At 37.0% G+C, this 20,438-nt stretch overlaps 1 protein-coding gene across 1 annotated transcript in view; it reads right to left on the minus strand.

Annotated features, from left to right (window-relative positions):
- Positions 1–1,155: 1,155 nt before the first annotated feature.
- The window catches only part of C2H1orf185 (chromosome 2 C1orf185 homolog), a 69,769-nt gene continuing 50,486 nt past the window's right edge, over positions 1,156–20,438 (minus strand). Inside the window, 2 exon segments of the mRNA XM_068961607.1 lie at positions 1,156–1,550; positions 3,156–3,192. Coding sequence (XP_068817708.1) covers positions 1,156–1,550; positions 3,156–3,192 — 432 coding nt within the window.

A 20,438-nucleotide genomic window follows, 5' to 3' on the forward strand; every position in this document is an offset into this window, starting at 1 on the left:
AGATGACTTTCTTCTCTGGGATAGGCAATAAGATAGAAGTTGGTAGAAAACCAAGAAATAGAAACCAATTTTTTTTTTACCATTCTTACAAACTTCTAACTGAAATGGCTTATTTTTATTTAGGAATGGATGTAGAGAGATATAGAGAGATATTCTCACAATCTAATGAACAAATATGACCAGATGCTTCAAAAGACAGAGGTGTTCTAATATTTTTTAATATCCTCTCTAAGAGAGAAGTGATGGGCCTGTATAATACTACTACCATATTTGAGACAAGTTTCCTTTCATTTATTGTAATAGACATGATTTATCTCTTGGGAAGATATGCACAGGTCCCAGTGTGAGTGTTTTAAGCACAAAAAGTAATGATATAGTTCATTGTTTTTCCGAAGAGAAAGAAAAACAGGGCCTAATTACATGAAGAGTATTTATGAGAAAGAAAAAAAGATTAATTATGAGGTAGGTGTCAAAAATCCATGGGAGCCATAAATTGAATTGACCATGGGTTTCTCAGACTAGAGAGAAATTCTGGTACATCCTAGCTTGAGTCAGGTGCTTATGAACATAACTGCTTATACCTTCATCATAGTGGGGTAAGGGTCAGAGGGTCATTCTGAGAAACAGACATAGGATAGGGCAAAGAAAATTATTTTCTGTATTCTTCAGTGTTCCAGGCTCCCCTAGAGGAACAAAGTTATATTGCTTATGAAAATCATGGCATAATAAGATTTAAATGGTAGGTGATTTATGTATTTAAAAATCAGAATAGCTGATGGAAGTATTCTGCCCAGTCTTACCCACACTGAAATAAAACTGAAAATGTCAGAAGTATAAAGAAATGCTGCAAATGTTTTATTTAAAATGTATTTGTGCTGAGGATTTCTTAAAGTATTTCTCCTATATGTTAAAATACTTTTGTATTATTTATTATATCCTTTGATGAGATACAAGGAGTTAAACTTAATGTTTATGATATCACTCTACTTCTTCCTGTAATTTTGTTTCTACAAATAATTGGAAAGGGAAGTAGGACCACTCTATAGTAAAGAACAAAAGAAATAATACTAGCATGGACATAAGAGACTCAGAAGCTGGTAATTCGGTTTTAACTTTACATGATTTCAGGGTACACAAAGTTTCAAGAGAAAAAAGTCATTCAGTATTATGTTGAAGGTTCTGTATTTCAACCTCTGTATTTCTTCACGTAAATATTTCCTTAAGGTTATCATCTTTTTGATCATCACAAAGTGTCATATTTAGTACATTTTCAGTACATTGTTCTAATGGAATGGTTGTCAAGTATGAAAATACTTTTTCCATTAGAGGCTCCCCGAGAAAAGGCATCGGAGGGCTCTTTTTCATTTGAGAATCATCAGAATACCAGTCATCAGCTATTTCTACACTTTGGCTATAATAAAAATCAGATGGTAATGTTGATAAGCTTAAGGTAACACTGCTGGGATTTGTTGCCGAGCTAGACTCTGAGGGGTCACAAATGACTTTTTTTGTTGCAAGGCAGAAATCATCTTTAGAATAACCATTATTTGCTGTAAAACAAAACAAAACAAAACAAATTTACTACAAATATTACATATTCATGAGACAAATCTTAATATAAGGATAATGTTACTTTCTAAAATTCAAACTCTTTTTACGGTTTTTAGGAACAGAATAATGCAACAGTGAAAATTCTAAGTTTCTATCAATATCTACACAATGTTAAGTATTTAATGGAGACTCAGCAATATTTTCATGATAAACCAGAGTAGAAAAATCTATTCTATATAAAATCAACTTGTCTTAACAGGAGAAGATTCTAAACAGGCTAGAAAGCTCAGTTCTGGAATGTCCCTTAAAATCAGAAATGGCAGATAGCTTAACTATTTAGGGCTAAATATTATCTTATTTTAAAAATAAATTTTGGCTCAGGAAACTCAAACAGAGGCTTTGTATCAACTAGAGGGGTGGGATGAGGGGGGAGATGGGAGGGAGGTTCAAAAGGGAGGGGATGTCTGTACACCTACGGCTGATTCATGTTGAGGTTTGACAGAAAACAACAAAATTCTGTAAAGCAATTATCTTTCAATTAAAAAAAGGAAAAGTAAGAGGAAAAAAATAAAAAATAAATTAAAAAATGTCTCCTTAAGCAGATAAATTGGGGCTTCCCTGTGGCTCAGATGGTAAAGAATCTGCCTGCAGTATGGGAGACTCCGGTTTGATCCCTGGGTGGGGAAGATGCCCTGGAGAAGGGAATGGCTATCCACTTCAATTTTCTTACCTGGAAAATTCCATGGACACAGGAGCCTTGAAGCTTACAGTTCATGAGGTCAAAGCAGCTAAATTACAAAATGTTTGTCCACCATGGGATCAAACTGGCTTTATACCAATTAAAGTAACAACTAAATTAACAATATATAATGCCTTAGAATTTGCACAGCAGTTTGATATACTTCCAGATATCATTTATCCTTTCAATTATTACTCAAGGTAGTTATTAGCCCTACTTCACAAAAGATATTACTGAGAATAAGACTTAGAGAAATGAGTCACCAAAATCAGATACAAAATGGACTTTGTTCTAGATCTGTGTTACTGTAAGTCCCATGCTTCTCCCATTACATTATTTATGCTGTACAGCTGCAAATAAAATTGCTAAGTTTTAGAAAATATCACATTTACAAAATATCCTAAAACATCTTTTATGATATTTTACATAATTTTGATGTGAATATGTAACATTAATTTTAAAGCTGTTTTAAATACCTTATTATATTCTATATTCAGCATTTCTAAAATTACGTAGGAGAGTAAGGCTTTGAGGTACTAAGTCAGTATCTAAAGGGTTACAAAATGCTCATGCCTTTTGACTCTCCATCATGTCTCTATGGCATTGACTCTGATACCTTTGGGTATAAATAAGAGACAAAAAAATAAAATAAAATTTCACATTTTAAGATAGGACATTGCAAATTTTGTTTTCTAAAGAAATGCTCATTCATAGCACTAATAAATAGATATTTCCCTTGAGTTTTCATGATTTTAAAAATATTTAGATATTTAGCATATATTTAAGATAGCCTCTTGATTCTTTAAAATGTGAATTGCTAAAAGTTGATTATGATTTATTCTAATAAACTGTTGAGAAATAGTACCTTTTATACATGCTGTTTCCTTTTTTCTTTGCTCCTCCTACATAAAAAATATTATTTGTATTTTAAAAATTAATAGTTTTAAAATAATTACTTGATATATACATATGTGATAATATATGTTAACATCATAATAAAATTTTTATAGAATCATATTTTTTTCCATCATATGAATTTATCTCACCAAACTATATTGACAAGAAAGAAAATGTGTTGAGGTATCATCTGAAAAGAATGTGAATTGGCTCAAGAAGGCAGTCTCCAGGATAGGGAATGAAGGGTGAAATAGAGTTCAACAGGATTATTTCTCTCTATTCTCACTAACTTAGAGTTGCTTGGTTAGAACTAGTGATGACAATAAAAGTAATTACAATTCCTAGACTTACTCATCCCATTAACTAATAACAACAAAAAAGTAAATGCTGGCTGAAAGCTTTTATAAAATTGTGACTATTTTGAAGCCAATAGAACATCTGATCAAACAATACATTTCAGATACGTTTTGGAAAGTGTAGTGGTGTAGTAGTTCTCAAACTTAGGGCATCAGAATCACCCAGTGTGTTTATTAAAAATGCTGTTTCTTAGACACAATATCAGACCACTAAAACATTATCGGGCAGTAGGGTTTACAAGCATCTTTTGTAAACCACTCCATAAGCGATCTGATTCAGTTTTTCCTTAGACTACTAGATAAATGATGAGCTAATGCACAGAGTGTTTGATATGCAGTGGGTGAAGACAGAGAGACAACGCTGTCTCATGTTACAGGGGAACAGTGTTGGCACTCGGTGCTGATCTTCATTGTCCTGTTTGCCAAAAAGGCTTGATTAGGAGATACACACACACACACACACACGGAATATACATATAGGTAGGATAACACGTAAGCACTGTTTTTGGAATCTACTTTACTTTTTGATCATTGCTACCTTTTATGAATACAAATATCAGTATATGCTCTTGACTTAACTTGCCTGGATCTAGGATCAAGTCAATTTTCCCACACGGGCCTGCAGTTTAATCTAAGAAGTTCTGGAATCAAGTCCTGGACTATTCTATGCTCCTGCCTACACACGGGCTTCCCTGGTGGCTCAGTGGTAAAGAATCCATCTGCTAATGCAGGATACGTGGGTTTGATCCCTGGGTGGAGAAGATCCCCTGGAGAAGGAAATGGCAACCCACTCCAGTATTCTTGTCTGGAGGTTTCCATGGAGAGAGGAGTCTGGTGGGCTACAGTCCATGGGGTTGCAAAGAGTTGGATACGACTGAGCGACTGAACAACATATAAATTATATTTGAAACTGCTTTTCAGACTTTCATGTGCCTATGTACTACCTGGGGGAACTTGTTATAATATAGATTATAACTCAGTGGGTCTGGGGTGGGGTCTGAGATTCTGCATTTCTAACAGGTTCCCAGGTAATGCTGATACTCTTGATATGGGAACCATAGAGTAAGGTCCTAGAAATATTAAAATTCTACCCAAACTAGGGAATGACAAAATAGGCATTCTTATATATTGCTACATATATATAAATATATAAACCACTAGACCATTCAGGTATGACTGAAAGCAAATCCCTTATGATTATACAGTGGAAGTGACAAATAGACTCAAGGGATTAGATCTGATAGACAGAGTGCCTGAAGAACTATGGATGAAGGTTCGTGACACTGTACAGGAGGCAGGGCTCAAGATCATCCCCAAGAAAAAGAAATGCAAAAAGGCAAATTTGTTGTCTTAGAGGGCCTTACAAATAGCTGAGAAAAGAAGAGAAGTGAAAGGCAAAGGAGAAAAAGAAAAATACACACATCTGCATGCAGAGTTCCAAAGAATAGCATGGAGAGATAAGAAACAATAGAATGGGAAAGACTAGAGATACCTTTTAAAAAATTTGTGATACCAAGGGAACATTTCATGCAAAGATGGGCTCAAAAAAGGACAGAAATTGTATGGACCTAACAGAAGCAGAAGATATTAAGAAGAGCTGACAAGAATACATAGAAGAACTGTACAAAAAAGATCCTCATGACCGAGATAATCACAATAGTGTGATCACTCACCTAGAGCCAGATATCCTGGAATGCGAAGTCAACTGGGTGTTAGGAAGCATCACTATGAACAAAGCTAGTGGAGGTGATAGAATTCCAGTTGAGCTATTTCAGATCCTAAAAGATGATGCTGTGTAAGTGTTGCACTCAATATGTCAGCAAATTTGGAAAACTCGCAGTGGCCACAGGACTAGAAAAGGTCAGTTTTCATTTCAATCTCAAAGAAAGACAATGCCAAAGAATGCTCAAACTACTGCACAATTGCACTCATCTCACACGCTAGTAAAGTAAGGCTTCAGCAATATGTAAATCGTGAACTTCCAGATGTTCAAGCTGGTTTTAGGAAAGGTGGAGGAACCAAAGATCAAATTGCCAAAATCCACTGGGTCAGCGAAAAAGCAAGAGAGTTCCAGAAAAACATCTACTTCTGCTTTATTGACTATGCCAAAGCTTTGACTGTGTGGATCACAATAAACTGTGGAAAACTCTTAAAGAGATGGGAATACCAGACCACCTTACCTGTCTCCTGAGAAATCTGTATGCAGGTCAAGAAGCAACAGTTAGAAATGAACATGGAACAAAAGACTGGTTCCAAATAGGGAAAGAAGTACCTCAGGGCTATATACTGTCACCCTGCTTATTTAACTTATATGCAGAGTATATCATGTGACATGCCAGGCTGGATGAAGCACAAGCTAGGATCAAGATTGCCAGGAGAGATATCAATAACCTCAGATATGCAGATGACATCACCCTTATGGCAGAAAATGAAGAACAACTAAAGAGTCTCTTGATGAAACTGAAAGAAAAGAGTGAAAAAGTTGGCTTAAAGCTCCACATTCAGAAAACTAGGATTACGGCATCTGGTCCCATCACTTCATGGTAAATAGACAGGGAATAGGTGGAAACAGTGGCAGACTTTATCTTTGGGGTCTCCTAAATCACTGCTGATGGTGACCGCAGCTATGAAATTAAAAGACACTTGCCCCTTAAGAAAAGTTATGACCAACCTAGACAGTATATTAAAAAGCAGAGACATTACTTTGCCAACAAAGGTCTATCTAGTCAAAGCTATGGTTTTTCCAGTGGTCATGTATGGATGTGAGAGTTGGACGATAAAGAAAGCTGAGCATCAGAGAACTGATGCTCTTGAACTGTGGTTTTAGAGAAGTCTCTCAAGAGTCCCTTGGACTGCAAGGAGATCCAACCAGTCCATCCTAAAGGAAATCAGTCCTGAATATTCACTGGAAGGACTGATGATGAAGCTGAAACTCCAATACTTTGGCCACCTGATGCGAAGAACTAACTCATTGGAAAAGACCCTGATGCTGGGAAATATTGAAAGCAGAAGGAGAAGGGGATCATAGAGGATGAGATGGCTGGATGGCATCACTTACTCGATGGACAAGAGTTTGAGCAAGCTCCAGGAGTTGGTGATGCACAGGGAAGCCTGGTGCACTGCTGTCTATGGGGTCACAAAGAGTCAGATATGACTGAGCGACTGAACTGACTGATATTAATAGGTATAATTTTTCTAGAGGGCAATTTAACAAATCCTCTTCTAGAAAATTATTCTGCCAGGTAAATAATTTTGGATTTATGTTAATACCCAGTTACTAGAATTTTCCTCACAACACAGTTAAGCATTTTTAAAGTCTATAATGTAAAATTCTAAGAGTAAGGAAATATTTAAATATATAAGGATATATAGATATTAGTAAAATGAGTATTCTTTCAAAAATGATACTATAGATCAGAAGTAAGTAAAGACTCTAAAAATTATGGGGATATATAAAAAAGACAGAGGAATAATCTTGAACAAGTGGCTCACTGGTTAAGTTTAGGAAAATTTAAGCAATAAATTAATGATAGTGATGGATTATAATCTGCTAAATAAAATAGAAATCCATGAATCTATACTGATAATAAAGCAGAAATAGATGTTTTTCTGGAACTCTCTTGCTTTTTCGATGATCCAGTGAATGTTGGCAATTTGATCTCTGGTTCCTCTGCCTTTTCTAATACCAGCTTGAACATCTGGAAGTTCATGGTTTACATATTGCTGAAGCCTTACTTTACTAGCGTGTGAGATGAGTGCAATTGTGCAGTAGTTTGAGCATTCTTTGGCATTGCCTTTCTTTGAGATTGAAATGAAAACTGACCTTTTCTAGTCCTGTGGCCACTGCTGAGTTTTCCAAATTTGCTGACATATTGAATGCAGCACTTTCACAGCATAATCTTTTAGGATTTGAAATAGGTCAACTGGAATTCCATTACCTCCACTAGCTTTGTTCTTCGTGATACTTCCTAAGGCCCACTTGACTTTGAATTCCAGGATGTCTGGCTCTAGGTGAGTGATCACACCATCATGATTATCTGGGTCATGAAGATATTTTTTGTACAGTTATTCTGTGTATTCTAGCCACCTTTTCTTAATATCTTCTGCTTCTGTTAGGTCCATACAATTTCTGTCCTTTATTGAGCCCATCTTTGCATGAAATGTTCCCTTGGTATCTCTAATTTGCTTGAGGAGATCTCTAGTCATCAGGTGGCCAATTATTGGAGTTTCAGCTTTAGCATCAGTCCTTCCAATGAACATTCAGAGCTGATTTCCTTTAGGATTGACTAGTTTGATCTCCTTGCAGTCCAAGGGACAGATCAATTAGATGCACTGAAAACTGCAAAGCCTACAGCCAGCACTGGTCAACAACAAAAAAAAGTGGAGCAACTTTGAGGAGATGTCCCACATCCAAGGCAAAGGAGAAGCCCCAGTAAGATGGTAGGAGGGGTGAAATTGCATTTAGAATCAAACCCCATACCTGCCAGAGATGCTCAGAGGGCTCATACAAACCTTGTGCCCACCAGGACCCAGAGACTCCAGAGACTGAGACAGAACAGTGTTTGAGTGTCTCCTGTGGAGGTATGGGTCAGCAGTAGACTGCCACACAGGCAGGGACTCTGGGTGCAGCAGACTTGGGTATGGCATAAGCCCTCTTGGAGGAGGTTGCCATTAACCCCACCATCGAGCTGCCAGAACTTACACAGGACTGGGGAAATAGACTCTTGGAGGGCACAAACAGAACTTTGTGCATAACAGGACCCAGGAGAAAGGAGCAGAGATCCCACAAGAGACTGACCCAGACTTGCCCATGAGTGTCTAGGAGTCTCTTGTGGAGGTGTGGGTCGGTGGTGGCCTGCTGCAGGGTTAGGGGCACTGAGTGTAGCAATGCATGCATGGGACCTTTTGAAGGAAGTTGCAATTATCTTCTTTAGCTAAGCAAAAATGGCTGTCTGAGGAAGCCTTACAAATAGCTATGAAAAGAAGAGAAGCAAAAAGCAAAGGAGAAAAGGAAAGATATACCCATTTGAATGCAGAGTTCCAAAGAATAGCAAGGAGAGATAAGAAAGCCTTCCTCAGTGATCAGTGCAAAGAAATAGAGAAAAACAACAGAATGGGAAAGACTAGAGGTCTCTTCAAGACAATTAGAGATACCAAGGGAACATTTCATGCAAAGATGGGCTCGATAAAGGACAGAAATGGTATGGACCTAACAGAAGCAGAAGATATTAAGAAGAGGTGGCAAGAATACACAGAAGAGCTATATAAAAAAGATCTTCATGACCCAGATAATCAGGATGGTGTGATCATTCACCTAGAGCCAGACATCCTGAAATGTGAAGTCAAGTGGGCGTTAGGAAGCATCACTATGAACAAAGCTAGTGGAGGTGATGGAATTCCGGTTGAGGTATTTCAAATCCTGAAAGATGATGCTGTGAAAGTGCTGCACTCAATATGTCAGTAAATTTGGAAAACTCAGCAGTGGCCACAGGACTGGAAAAATCAGCTTTCATTCCAATCTCACAGAAAGGCAATGCCAAAGAATATTTAAACTACCACACAATTGCACTCATCTCACATGCTAGCAAACTAATGCTCAAAATTCTTCAAGCCAGGCTTCAAAAGTATGTGAACCATGAACTTGCAGATGTTCAAGCTGGTTTTAGAAAAGGCAGAGGAACCAGAGATCAAATTGCCAACATCTGCTGGATCATCAAAAAAGCAAGAGAGTTCCAGAAAAACATCTATTTCTGCTTTATTGACTATGCCAAAACCTTTGACTGTGGATCACAAAAAATGGTGGAAAGTTCTGAAAGAGATGTGAAAACCAGACCACCTGACCTGCCTCTTGAGAAATCTGTATGCAGGTCAGAAAGCAACAGTTAGAACTGGATATGAAACAACAGACTGGTTCCAAATAGGAAAAGGAGTACGTCAAGGCTATATATTATCACCCTGCTTATTTAGCTTATATGCAGAGTGCATCATGAGAAACGCTGGGCTGGATGAAGTGCAAGCTGGAATCAAGAGTGCCAGGAGAAATATCAATAACTTCAGATATGCAGATGACACCACCCTTATGGCAGAAAGTGAAAAAGAACTAAAGAGCCTCTTGAAAGTGAAAGAGGAGAGTGAAAAAGTTGGCTTAAAACTCAGCATCCAGAAAACTAAGATCATGGCATCTGATCCCATCACTTCATGGCAAATAGATGGGGAAACAATGGGAACAGCGAGAGACTTTAGTTTTTTTTCGCTCCAAAATCACTGAAGATGGTGTGTGTAGTCACGAAATTAAAAGACGCTTACTCCTTGGAAGAAAAGTTATGACCAACCTAGACAGCATATTAAAAAGCAGAGACATTGCTTTGCCAACAAAGGTCTGTCTAGTCAAAGCTATGGTTTTTCCAGTAGTCATGTATGGGGTTGCACAGAGTCGGACACGGCTGAAGAGACTTAGCAGCAGCAGCAGCAGCAGCATGTATGGATGTGAGAGTTGGATGATAAAGAAAGCTGAGCGCCAAAGAATTGATGCTTTTGAACTATCATGTTGGAGAAGACTCTTGAGAGTCCCTTGGACTGCAAGGAGATCCAACCAGTCCATTCTGAAGAAAATCAGTCCTGAATATTCACTGGAAAGACTGATGCTGAAGTTGAAACACCAATACTTCAGCCACCTGATGCAAAGAGCTGACTCATTTGAAATTAAGACCCTGATGCTGAGAAAGATTGAGGGCAGGAGGAGAAGGGTTCGACAGAGGATGAGATGGCTGGAATGGGCATGAGTTTGAATAAACTCCGGGAGTTGGTGATAGACAGGGAGGCCTGGTGTGCTGTAGCCCATGGGGTCGCAGAGTCGGATATGACTGAGTGACTGAACTAACTAACTACAGCCAGCACTGGTCACCAAAAAAGGGACCAATTCTTCTCCACAAAAACACCCATCCGCATATCATACAACCATTGCTCCAAAAGTAGCTGTGTGTTTTCTGGGATCAACTACCTCCTTGGAAATCTTACTGCATCTCATGCAAGAAACTTGGCCTCCACTCTGTGTTCTCCAGAGACAGCTGTGTGGGATTCAGGAACAATAATTCAGGCAGAGGGTCCTCTGTGGTCAGGGGAGCCCTGAATTTGAATAAGATTTCACTTGAATATTCATTGGCTCTAGTAATTTGGTTAAAGTAGGAGAAGACTTAATTCCAAGGGGTCAAATATCCTCCTTGAAATGAAAATGAAAAAGATGAACTAACTCATGGAAAGAATTTTGTGATAAACCTAATATCCTGGGACTACTTTTGTAATAGTACCTTCTTTTCTCATCACTCATTTCCCTTTTGTGTGTCTTGAATAATATCATTTTTAAAGATTTAATAAAGATTTCTCTGTCAGCAACCTGCCCCGCCCCAGCCCAGAAAAAGTTGAATGAATTGGGCTACAAAGGTTTGCCTCATCTGTCATATTTACCTGATCTCTTGCTAACTGATTACCACTTCTTCAAGCATCTTGACAACATTTTGCAGGGAAAAATGCTTCCACAACCAGCAGGAGGCAGAAAATACTTTCCAAGTTTGTTGAATCCCAAAGCATGGATTTTTGCAAGACAGGAATAAACAAACTTATCTCTCATTGGCAACAATGAGTTGATTTTAATGGTTCTTATTTTGATTAATAAAGAGCTGTTTGAGCCTAGTTATAATGATTTAAAATTCACATCTGAAACTACAAGTACATTTTCACCAACCTCGTATAAACCACTCAAACATCTTTCAACTGATAAATGGATAAACAAAATATGGTATAGTCATACAATGGAATATTATTCAGCCATGAAAAAAGAATAATATACTGATATACGTAATAACAAGGATGGACCTTGAAAACATGCCAAATGAAAAGGTAGATACAAGAGACCATATATTGCATATTTATGAGAAATTCCAGAATAGACAAATCTATAGCTATAGAAAGTAGACTAGTAGTTGTCTAGCCCTAGGAGGATTGTTGGAAAATGGAGAGTCAGTGATTGCTAAGGGTATGGGGTTTCTTTTAGAGGTGATAAAAGTATTCTAAATTGATTGTGAAGGCTGTTCTACAACTCTGTGAATATCTAAAAATTTCTGAAGTATACACTTTAAAAAGGCAAATTATACATTATGTGAACTATACCAGTAAAGCTGTTAAATATAAAACAAAACAACCTAAAGCCAAGAAACTTTCAGAAGAAAATTTAGAAGCAAATTCTTGTGACCTAGGGTTAGGCTAAGAGTTCTTGGATATGACACTAAAAGCATGATCCAGAAATGAAAAATGTATAACTCAACAACAAAAAGGCAAACAACCCAACTGAATAATGAGCAGAAGGCCTAAACAGACATTTCACCAAAGAAAAAATGAAGATGGCTAGAAGGCACATGAAAAGATGCTCAACATTTCTAATATTAGAGAAATGCAAATCAACTACAATGAGGTACCACCTCACACCAATCAGAAAGGCCATCATTAAAAAGTCTACAATAACAAATGCTGGAGAGGATATGGAGAAAAGGGAACCTTCCGCTACACTGTTGGTGGGGATGTGAGTTGGTACAGCCGCTGTAGAAAACAGTAAGAAAATTTCTCAAAAAACTAAAAACGGAATTACCATATGATCCAGCACTCACACTCCTGGGCATATATTCAGACAAAACTATGGTTCAAAAAAGTACACACACCTCTATGTTCATAGCAGCACTATTCACAACAGTCAAAATATGAAAACAACTTAAACGTCCAATGACAGATGAATGGATAAAGATGCCATGGTACATACATACAATGGAATACTACTCAGTCATAAAAATAATGAAATCATACCATCTGCAACAACGTGGATGCAACTAGAGATTATCATACTTAGTGAAGGAAGTCAGAAAGAGAAAGACAGATACTATAAGATATTACTTTTATGTGGAATCTAAAATATGACACAAATGAACCTATGAAACAAAACATAATCACAGTCATATGGAACAGACTAGTGGTTGCCAAAGGGGAGGAATTATGAGGGAGGGATGGTATGGGAGGTTGGGGTTAGCAGATGTAAGCTTTCATACATAGAAGAGATAAACAACAAGGTCTTCTTGTATAGCACAGAGAACTACACTCAATATACTATGATAAACCACAATGGAAACAATATATTAAAAAGAATGTGTATATATGCATAACTAAATCATTTTGCTATGACTTCCTAGGTGGTGCAGTAGTAAAGAATCCACCTGCCAATGCAGGAGATGAAAGAGATGTGGGTTCAATCCCTGGATTGGGAAGATCCCCTGGAGTAGGAAATGGTAACCCACTCTGGTATTCTGGCCTGAAAAATTCCATGGACAGAGAAGCCTGGCAGGATACAGTTCATACGGTCTCAAAGAGTCAGAGAATACAGAGCGACTGAGCACACACACACACAAATATATATAACTAAATTACTTTTCTGTATAGCAGTAATTGAAACAGCATTGTAAATCAACCATCCTTCGATAAAAACAAAGCAAAAAGGGAAAATGGATAAATAAAATCTTATGCTTTGCAAACTCCTCTTTGACAAGATGAAAGCACAATCATCAATTAGGGGAAAATATTTGTAAATCACATATCTCATAAAAGAGACTTGTATACAGAATACACACTCTAAATTACTCAGAAATATAATCCAATTAGAAAATGCACAAGAAAGCTGAAGAGACTCTCTATCAAAGAAGATACATGATGGCAAATAAAAATATGAAAAGCTGTTCAACATCACTGCCCATTAAAGAAATAAAAATGAAAATCACTAAACATATTTAGATGGGTTTCCCCTGATGGCTCAGTGAGTAAAGAATCCATCTGTAATGCAGGATACACAGGAGACATGGGTTTGATCTCTGGGTCAGGAAGATGCCCTGAGGAGGAAATGGCAACCCACTCCAGAATTCTTAACTGGAAAATTCCATGGACAGGGGAACCTGGCAGGATATACTCTATGGGGTTGCGAAGAGCTGAACATGACTGAAGAAATGGCACACACACAAACAAATTTAAATGGGTAACATTTAAAATGCTGCTAAGTATCAAATGATAATGAGGATGTGGAAACTTGATTCTCTTACACATTACTGGTGGGTATGTAATATGGTACCATCTGCAAATCAATCTGGGAATTTCTTTTAAAAGTAAACATATTGGGACTTCCTTGGTGGTCCAAAGGTGGAGAAGCTGCCTGCCAATGCAGGGGACATGGATTTGATCCCTGGTCTGGGAAGATTCCACATGCCACAGGGCAACTAAGTCTGTGCACCACAACTACTGAGGCTGCCTGCCCTACATCTTCTGCTCTGCAATAAAGAGAAGCCACTGCAGTGAGAAGCCCATGTACGGCAACTAGAGAATACCCTCAGCTCACTGCAACTAGACGAAGCCCATGCACAGCAATGAAGACCCAGCACAGCCAAAAGAAAAAAAAGTACACACTTACCGCATGATCCAGCAACTGCATTCCTGGGAATTTATTCTAGAGGAACTGAAACTAATGCTTTCAGAAAAGCCGGTACACAAACAATCATGGCATGCTTATCTTGTAATACCTCATAACTAGAAACAAATAAAATATTCCCCAGTGGATAAATGGTTAAGCAAACTATGGTATACCCACACAATGTTATACTACTCAGCAATTAAAAAAGAAAAAATATTGACACATGCAATGCTATGGAGAGATCTTAAGGGCATTATGCTATGTGATGAAAACCCAAGCTCAAAGGGCCATAAAGCTATAGGATTCCATTTATACAAAACTCTAGAAGTGAGGCAATTAGAGAGATGGAGGACAGAATCAGAGGTTAAGGAAAAGGAGGGAGGGTGTGACAATAAAGGCTAGTATGAAGGAGTTTCTTCATGGTAATGGAACAGTTCTATATGTTGACTGTCATGGTGGTTATACAAATCTATATATACAATAAAATGTCATAGAAATATATACAAAAGCAACAAAGAGTAAGTACGTACAAAAATTGGTAAGCTTTGAGTTAGGTCTGTAATCTAAATTTCCTGGTTTTGATAACGCATACTTAAAAGTATACTTTTCATGAAGTATACTTATATAAGGTGTTGTCATTGGGCAAGTGGGTGATGGGTATATAGGGCATCTTTGTAATTTTTTTTGCAACTTTTGATTTTCAATTCAGAATAAGATAAAACAAATCAATTGTATTTATATTTACTAACAACAAAAATAGGGAAATAAAAAATTTAAATCAATACTACTTACCATAGCATAAAAATACCTATAAATAGGGCTTCTCTGGTGACTCAGTGGTAAAGAATCCACCTGCCAAATCAGGAGAGATGGGTTTGATCCCTTGTCTGGGAACATCTCATATGCTGCAGAGCAACTAAGCCTGTGCACCACAACTATTGAGCCTGTGCTCTACAGCCTGGGAACCACAACTACTGAGCCTGTGCTTTACAGCCTGGGAACCACAACTACTGAGCCTGTGCTCTACAGCCTGGGAACCACAACTACTGGCCTATGTGTCTCAACTACTGAAGCCCATGTGTCCTAGAGCCTGTGCTCCGCAACAAGAGAAGCCACTGCAATGAAAAGCCCATGCACCACAATGAACAGCAATCCCTTTTGCCACAACTAGAGAAAAGCCCGCACAGTAATGAAGACCCAGTGCAGCCAAAAATAAATAAAATTATATTAAAAATACCTATACTTACAAATAAATTAAAACAAATGTGAAGGACTTCTATACTGAAAACAATGAACTAAAATAAAAGATTAGCTCAATAAATCAAATTAGTAACTTTAAAGAAGTCAACAAGAATAATATCCTCATAAATTAGAAGAATCAATAATATTAAGATATCCATTCTTCCTAAGCTTAGAGATTCAATGCCAATCCAATAAAAATTCAAGCAGGCCTTTTTAAAGTACTAAACAAGCTGCTTTCTAAATTTTATGGAAAAACAATGCACCTAGAGTAGTCAAAATATTCTTGAACAAAGAAAACAAAGTTGGAGGATTTACTATACTTGATTCCATGACATAACACTACAGTAATCAAGACAGAAGAGTATTGTTTAAGAACAAATATTCTCTAAAAAGAACATAAAGTTCAACAAATAAACCAATACATATACAGTAGACTGATTTTCATTCAAAGTGACTAATCAGTTCAATGGGGAAAGAACGTCTTTTTAACAAAATTTTCTGGAACAACTGGATATGCAAATTGACCTGTACTTTACAGACCTAAACATAAAACCCAACACTATACAGCTAAGACAAATATAGACTATTTTTGCAAACTTAGAAAGGTAGATATTTATTAGATAGATACAAATTTCTTTTAAAAGAAAAAATCACAGTCTCAATCAACATTGAAAATTTCTGCCTACCAACTGATACCATTATAAAAATGAACAGATAAGCTACAATCTGGAAAACAACATTCACAACATATATATCTTACAACAGACTAATTCCAAATTGTATTAAGAACTCCTAGAAGTCATTATTTAAAAAACAAACAAACAAAACCAATCTTTAAAAATGACCAAAAACTTAAATTATCAAGTCACACACACAAAAATATGCAACCGGCTAATGAACCCATGAAAAAGTGCTCAACATCTTTACTTATCAGAAAAATATAAATTAAAAGCATATGGAAATGCCATTCCACACCTGCTAAAATAGCAAAATTAAAAACAAAACACTAGTAACACTAAATGTTCACAAGGATGTGTAGCAACTGGAACATCTGCTTATTGTTGATGGGAGTGAAATAAGTTATAACCACTTTGGAAGCTGTTTGGCAGTTTCTTATAAGGATATATATATGACTACTCAAGCCCCACTGATTCCATGCCAGGTATTTTTCCAAGAAAAATACCAAAAGTTTTTACTAAAAGTACACAAATATTTATAGCAGCCTTACTCATATTAGTCAAAAACTGAAAAAAACTCAAATGTCCCTCACTAAGAATACATAAACACGTTATTATATAACCATACAATGGAATTGTTGTTCAGTCGCTAAGTTGTGTCCAACTCTTTGTGACCCCATGGATTGACTGCAGCACACCAGGCTCCCCTGTCCTTCACTGTCTCCCATAGTTTGCTCAAATTCATGTCCATTGAGTCGGTGATGCTATCTAACCTTCATCTGCCACCCCTTTCTCCTTTTGCCTTCAATCTTTTCCAGCCTAAGAGTCTTTTTCAATGAATCAGCTCTTTGCATCAGGTAGCCAAAGTACAATAGAACACTACTTACCAATAGAAAGAACAAAGTTTTAACATATAAAGTAACATAGATGAATCCTAAAAATTTGTATTAAGTGAAAGCCATATGTAAAAGGTGTATATTATACAACTCCATTTGCATGAAATCCAGACATAGATTAAAACTAAACTTTGCTGATAAAAATCAGAAAGTGCTTGCATGGAATGGTTAGAAGAGCTGACTGGAATGGGACATATGGTAACTGTTTCAGGTGATAAAAATATTCTGTATCTTGTTTTTAGTGTTGTTTAAATGCATAATGGAGAAGGCAATGGCACCCCACTCCAATAGTCTTGCCTGGAAAATCCCATGGATGGAGGCGCCTACAATAGTGGAAAATCTAAGGTCTTGCATTCTATTGCAGGTAATTATACATCAACAAATATTTTAAAAATCATATCAAATTTGACTTCCGTGGTATTCTTCCCCCCAAATCCATAACTCTAGTATAATAATGAGAAAAATATCAGATAAATCCAAATTGAGGAACACTGTAAAAAATACACAAAAAGTTATAAAGCTCAGATAAAAGAAGGAAAGATGTAGATATAGTCACAGAGTGGAAGAAATTAGAGACAAATGCAGTGTGTTATCCTGGATGAGGTCTTGAAGGAGCAAAAGGAAATTCATGTAAAAGCTGGTGAAACCCAAATAAAAGTCTGGAGCTTGGTTACTAGTGATGTATCAATGTTGGTTTCTTCAGTTCAGTTCAGTTCAGTTGCTCAGTCATGTCAAACTCCTTGAGACCCCATGGACTGCAGCACGCCAGGCTTCCCTGTCTATCACCAACTCCCAGAGCCTACTCAAATTCATGTCCATCACATTGGTTTCTTAGTTTTGACAAAAAAATCATGGCAAAAATATTTTTAACATCAGGGGGAAATAGGTAAAGTACAAGACTATTCTATACTGTATTACTTTTGTCACTTTCCTATAAATCGAAAACCATTCCAAAATACTTTACTTAAAAACCATATCATAAAGACATAAAAAATGTTTTCCAATAATAAAGACTAGTATAGGCCAGGAAAGGATTGGACTGGGAGTTTAGAATTAGCAGATGCAAACTTGTATATACAGAATGGATAAACAGTAAAGTCCTACTGTATAGCACAAGAAACTATGCTCAATATCCTGTGATAAACCATAATGGAAAAGAATATGAAAAAGAATGTGTATACGCACACACACACACACACACACACACACATGTATAACTGAGTCATTTTGATGTACAGTAGTAATAAATATAACACTGTAATTCAACTATACTTCAATGAAAAATGAACTTTAAAAAAAGCTAGTATAAGATGCGCAAGATTTTAAAGCTTTATTTAAAGATATTACAACCAGTTTTTCTCAAATTGATCTAAAATTGCACTACAATGTATGGCAAAACCAATACAGTATTGTAAAGTAAAATAAAATAAAAATAAAAATTAAAAATAAAATAAAATAAAATAAAATTGCACTACAGTTTCCCTCAAAATCCCAAAAGAATATTAGTAAGTGCTACTAGGCAGTTGAGCAAACATAAGAGAAAAAGTGAAATTGGGTTGCTATTTATACCAAACACAGAAATAAATTCTAGATTGGTTAAAGATCTATGTAGTCAAAACTATAAAACTCTTAGATGACAATACAGAAGAGTATCTTTATGACTCTGCAGTAGGGAAAGAAATAAATAATAAAGGAAAGGGTTGAGAAATTAGTTTACATTAAAAGTTAAAGAATTTTTTGTTCATCAAAACACACCATAAAATAGTGAAAACACAAACAGAATCAGACTCATAGAAATAAACTTATGGCTACCAAAGGGGAAAAGTTGATGGGGTAGGGAGGAGGGATAAATTAAGAGTATGGGATTGGAGACTGGTGTGGAGATCATAAAGGTGGGAAGCCTTGGTGGGGGGTGGGGAGCGTCCTAAGATGGCAGAAGAATAGGATGGGGAGACCGCTGGTGGAGGACACCAGGCACCCAGAAAGGCAGCCCATTGTCTTCAAAAGATGTTTTATCATTGGTGCATATGGATGGAGAAGTCTTGAGGCTACTGTAAGAATAAGACTGAAAGCCAGAGGCAGGAGGCTTAAATCCAAAACTTGAGAACACCAGAAAACTGACTCCAGGGAACATTAATCAACAAGAACTCATCCAAAAGCCTCCATACCTACACTGAAACCAAGCTCCACCCAAAAGCCAACAAGTTTCAGAGCAAGACATACCAAACTAATGCTTGAACAATGCAGGAACATAACCCTACTCATTAAAATACAGATGGCCAAAAGTCACACCAAACTCAGTCACCTCAAAACTCACTACTGGACACTTCATTGCACTCCAGAGAGAAGAGATCCAGCACCACCCACCAGAACACTGACACAAACTTCCCTAACCAGAAAACCTTGACAAGCCACTCATCCAACCCCATCCACAGGGAGGAACCTCCACAGTAAAAAGGAACCACAAACTTCCAGCATACAGAAAGGCCACCCCAACCACAGCAATCTAAACAAGATGAAAAGGCAGAGAAATACTCAGCAGGTAAAGCAACATGATAAATGCCCACCAAACCAAACAAAAGAGGAGGAGATAGGGAGCTAACCTGAAAAAGAATTCAGAATAATGATAGTAAAAATGATCCAAAATCTTGAAAACAAAATGGAGTTACAGATAAATAGTCTGGAGATTATACAAAGTGAAGTAAGCCAGAAAGAAAAACACCAATATAGTATACTAATGCATATATATGGAATTTAGAAAGATGGTAATGATAACCCTGTATGCGAGACAGCAAAAGAGACACAGATGTATAGAACAGTCTTTTGGATTCTGTGGGAGAGGGAGAGGGTGGGATGATTTGAGAGAATGGCATTGAGACATGTATAATATCATACATGAAACGAACTGCCAGTCCATGCTCGATGCATGATACTGGATGCTTGGGGCTGGTGCACTGGGATGACCCAGAGGAGGGAGGGGGGTTCAGGATGGGGAACACGTGTATACCTGTGGCAGATTCATGTTGATGTATGGCAAAACCAATACAATATTGTAAAGTAATTAACCTCCAATTAACATAAATAAATTTATATTGAAAAAACAGTCTAGAGACAAGGATTGAGAAGATGCAAGAAATGTTTAACAAGGACCTAGAAGAAATAAAAAAGAGATAATGAATAATGCAATAACTGAGATCAAAAACACTCTGGAGGGAACCAACAGTAATAACTGAGGTAGAAGATAGGATAAAAGAGGTGGAAGAAAGAATGGTGGAAATAAATGAAGCAGAGAGAAAAAAAAAGAAGAATTAAAAGAAATGAGGACAACCTCAGAGACCTCTGGGACAAGGCCCCAACATTTGAATCATGTTAGTCCCAGAAGAAGAAGACAGAAAGAAAGGACATGAGAAAATACTTGAGGAGATAATAGTTGAAAAATTCCCTAAAATGGCGAAGGAAATAGTCACCCAAGTCCAAGAAACCCAGCAAGTCCCAAACAGGATAAACTGAAGGCAAAACACCCCAAGAAACATACTAATCAAATTAATGAAGGTCAAATCAAAGACCAAATATTAACAGCAGCAA

The sequence above is a fragment of the Capricornis sumatraensis genome, chromosome 2 (genome assembly GCF_032405125.1).
Source record: "Capricornis sumatraensis isolate serow.1 chromosome 2, serow.2, whole genome shotgun sequence".
NCBI lineage: Eukaryota > Metazoa > Chordata > Mammalia > Artiodactyla > Bovidae > Capricornis > Capricornis sumatraensis.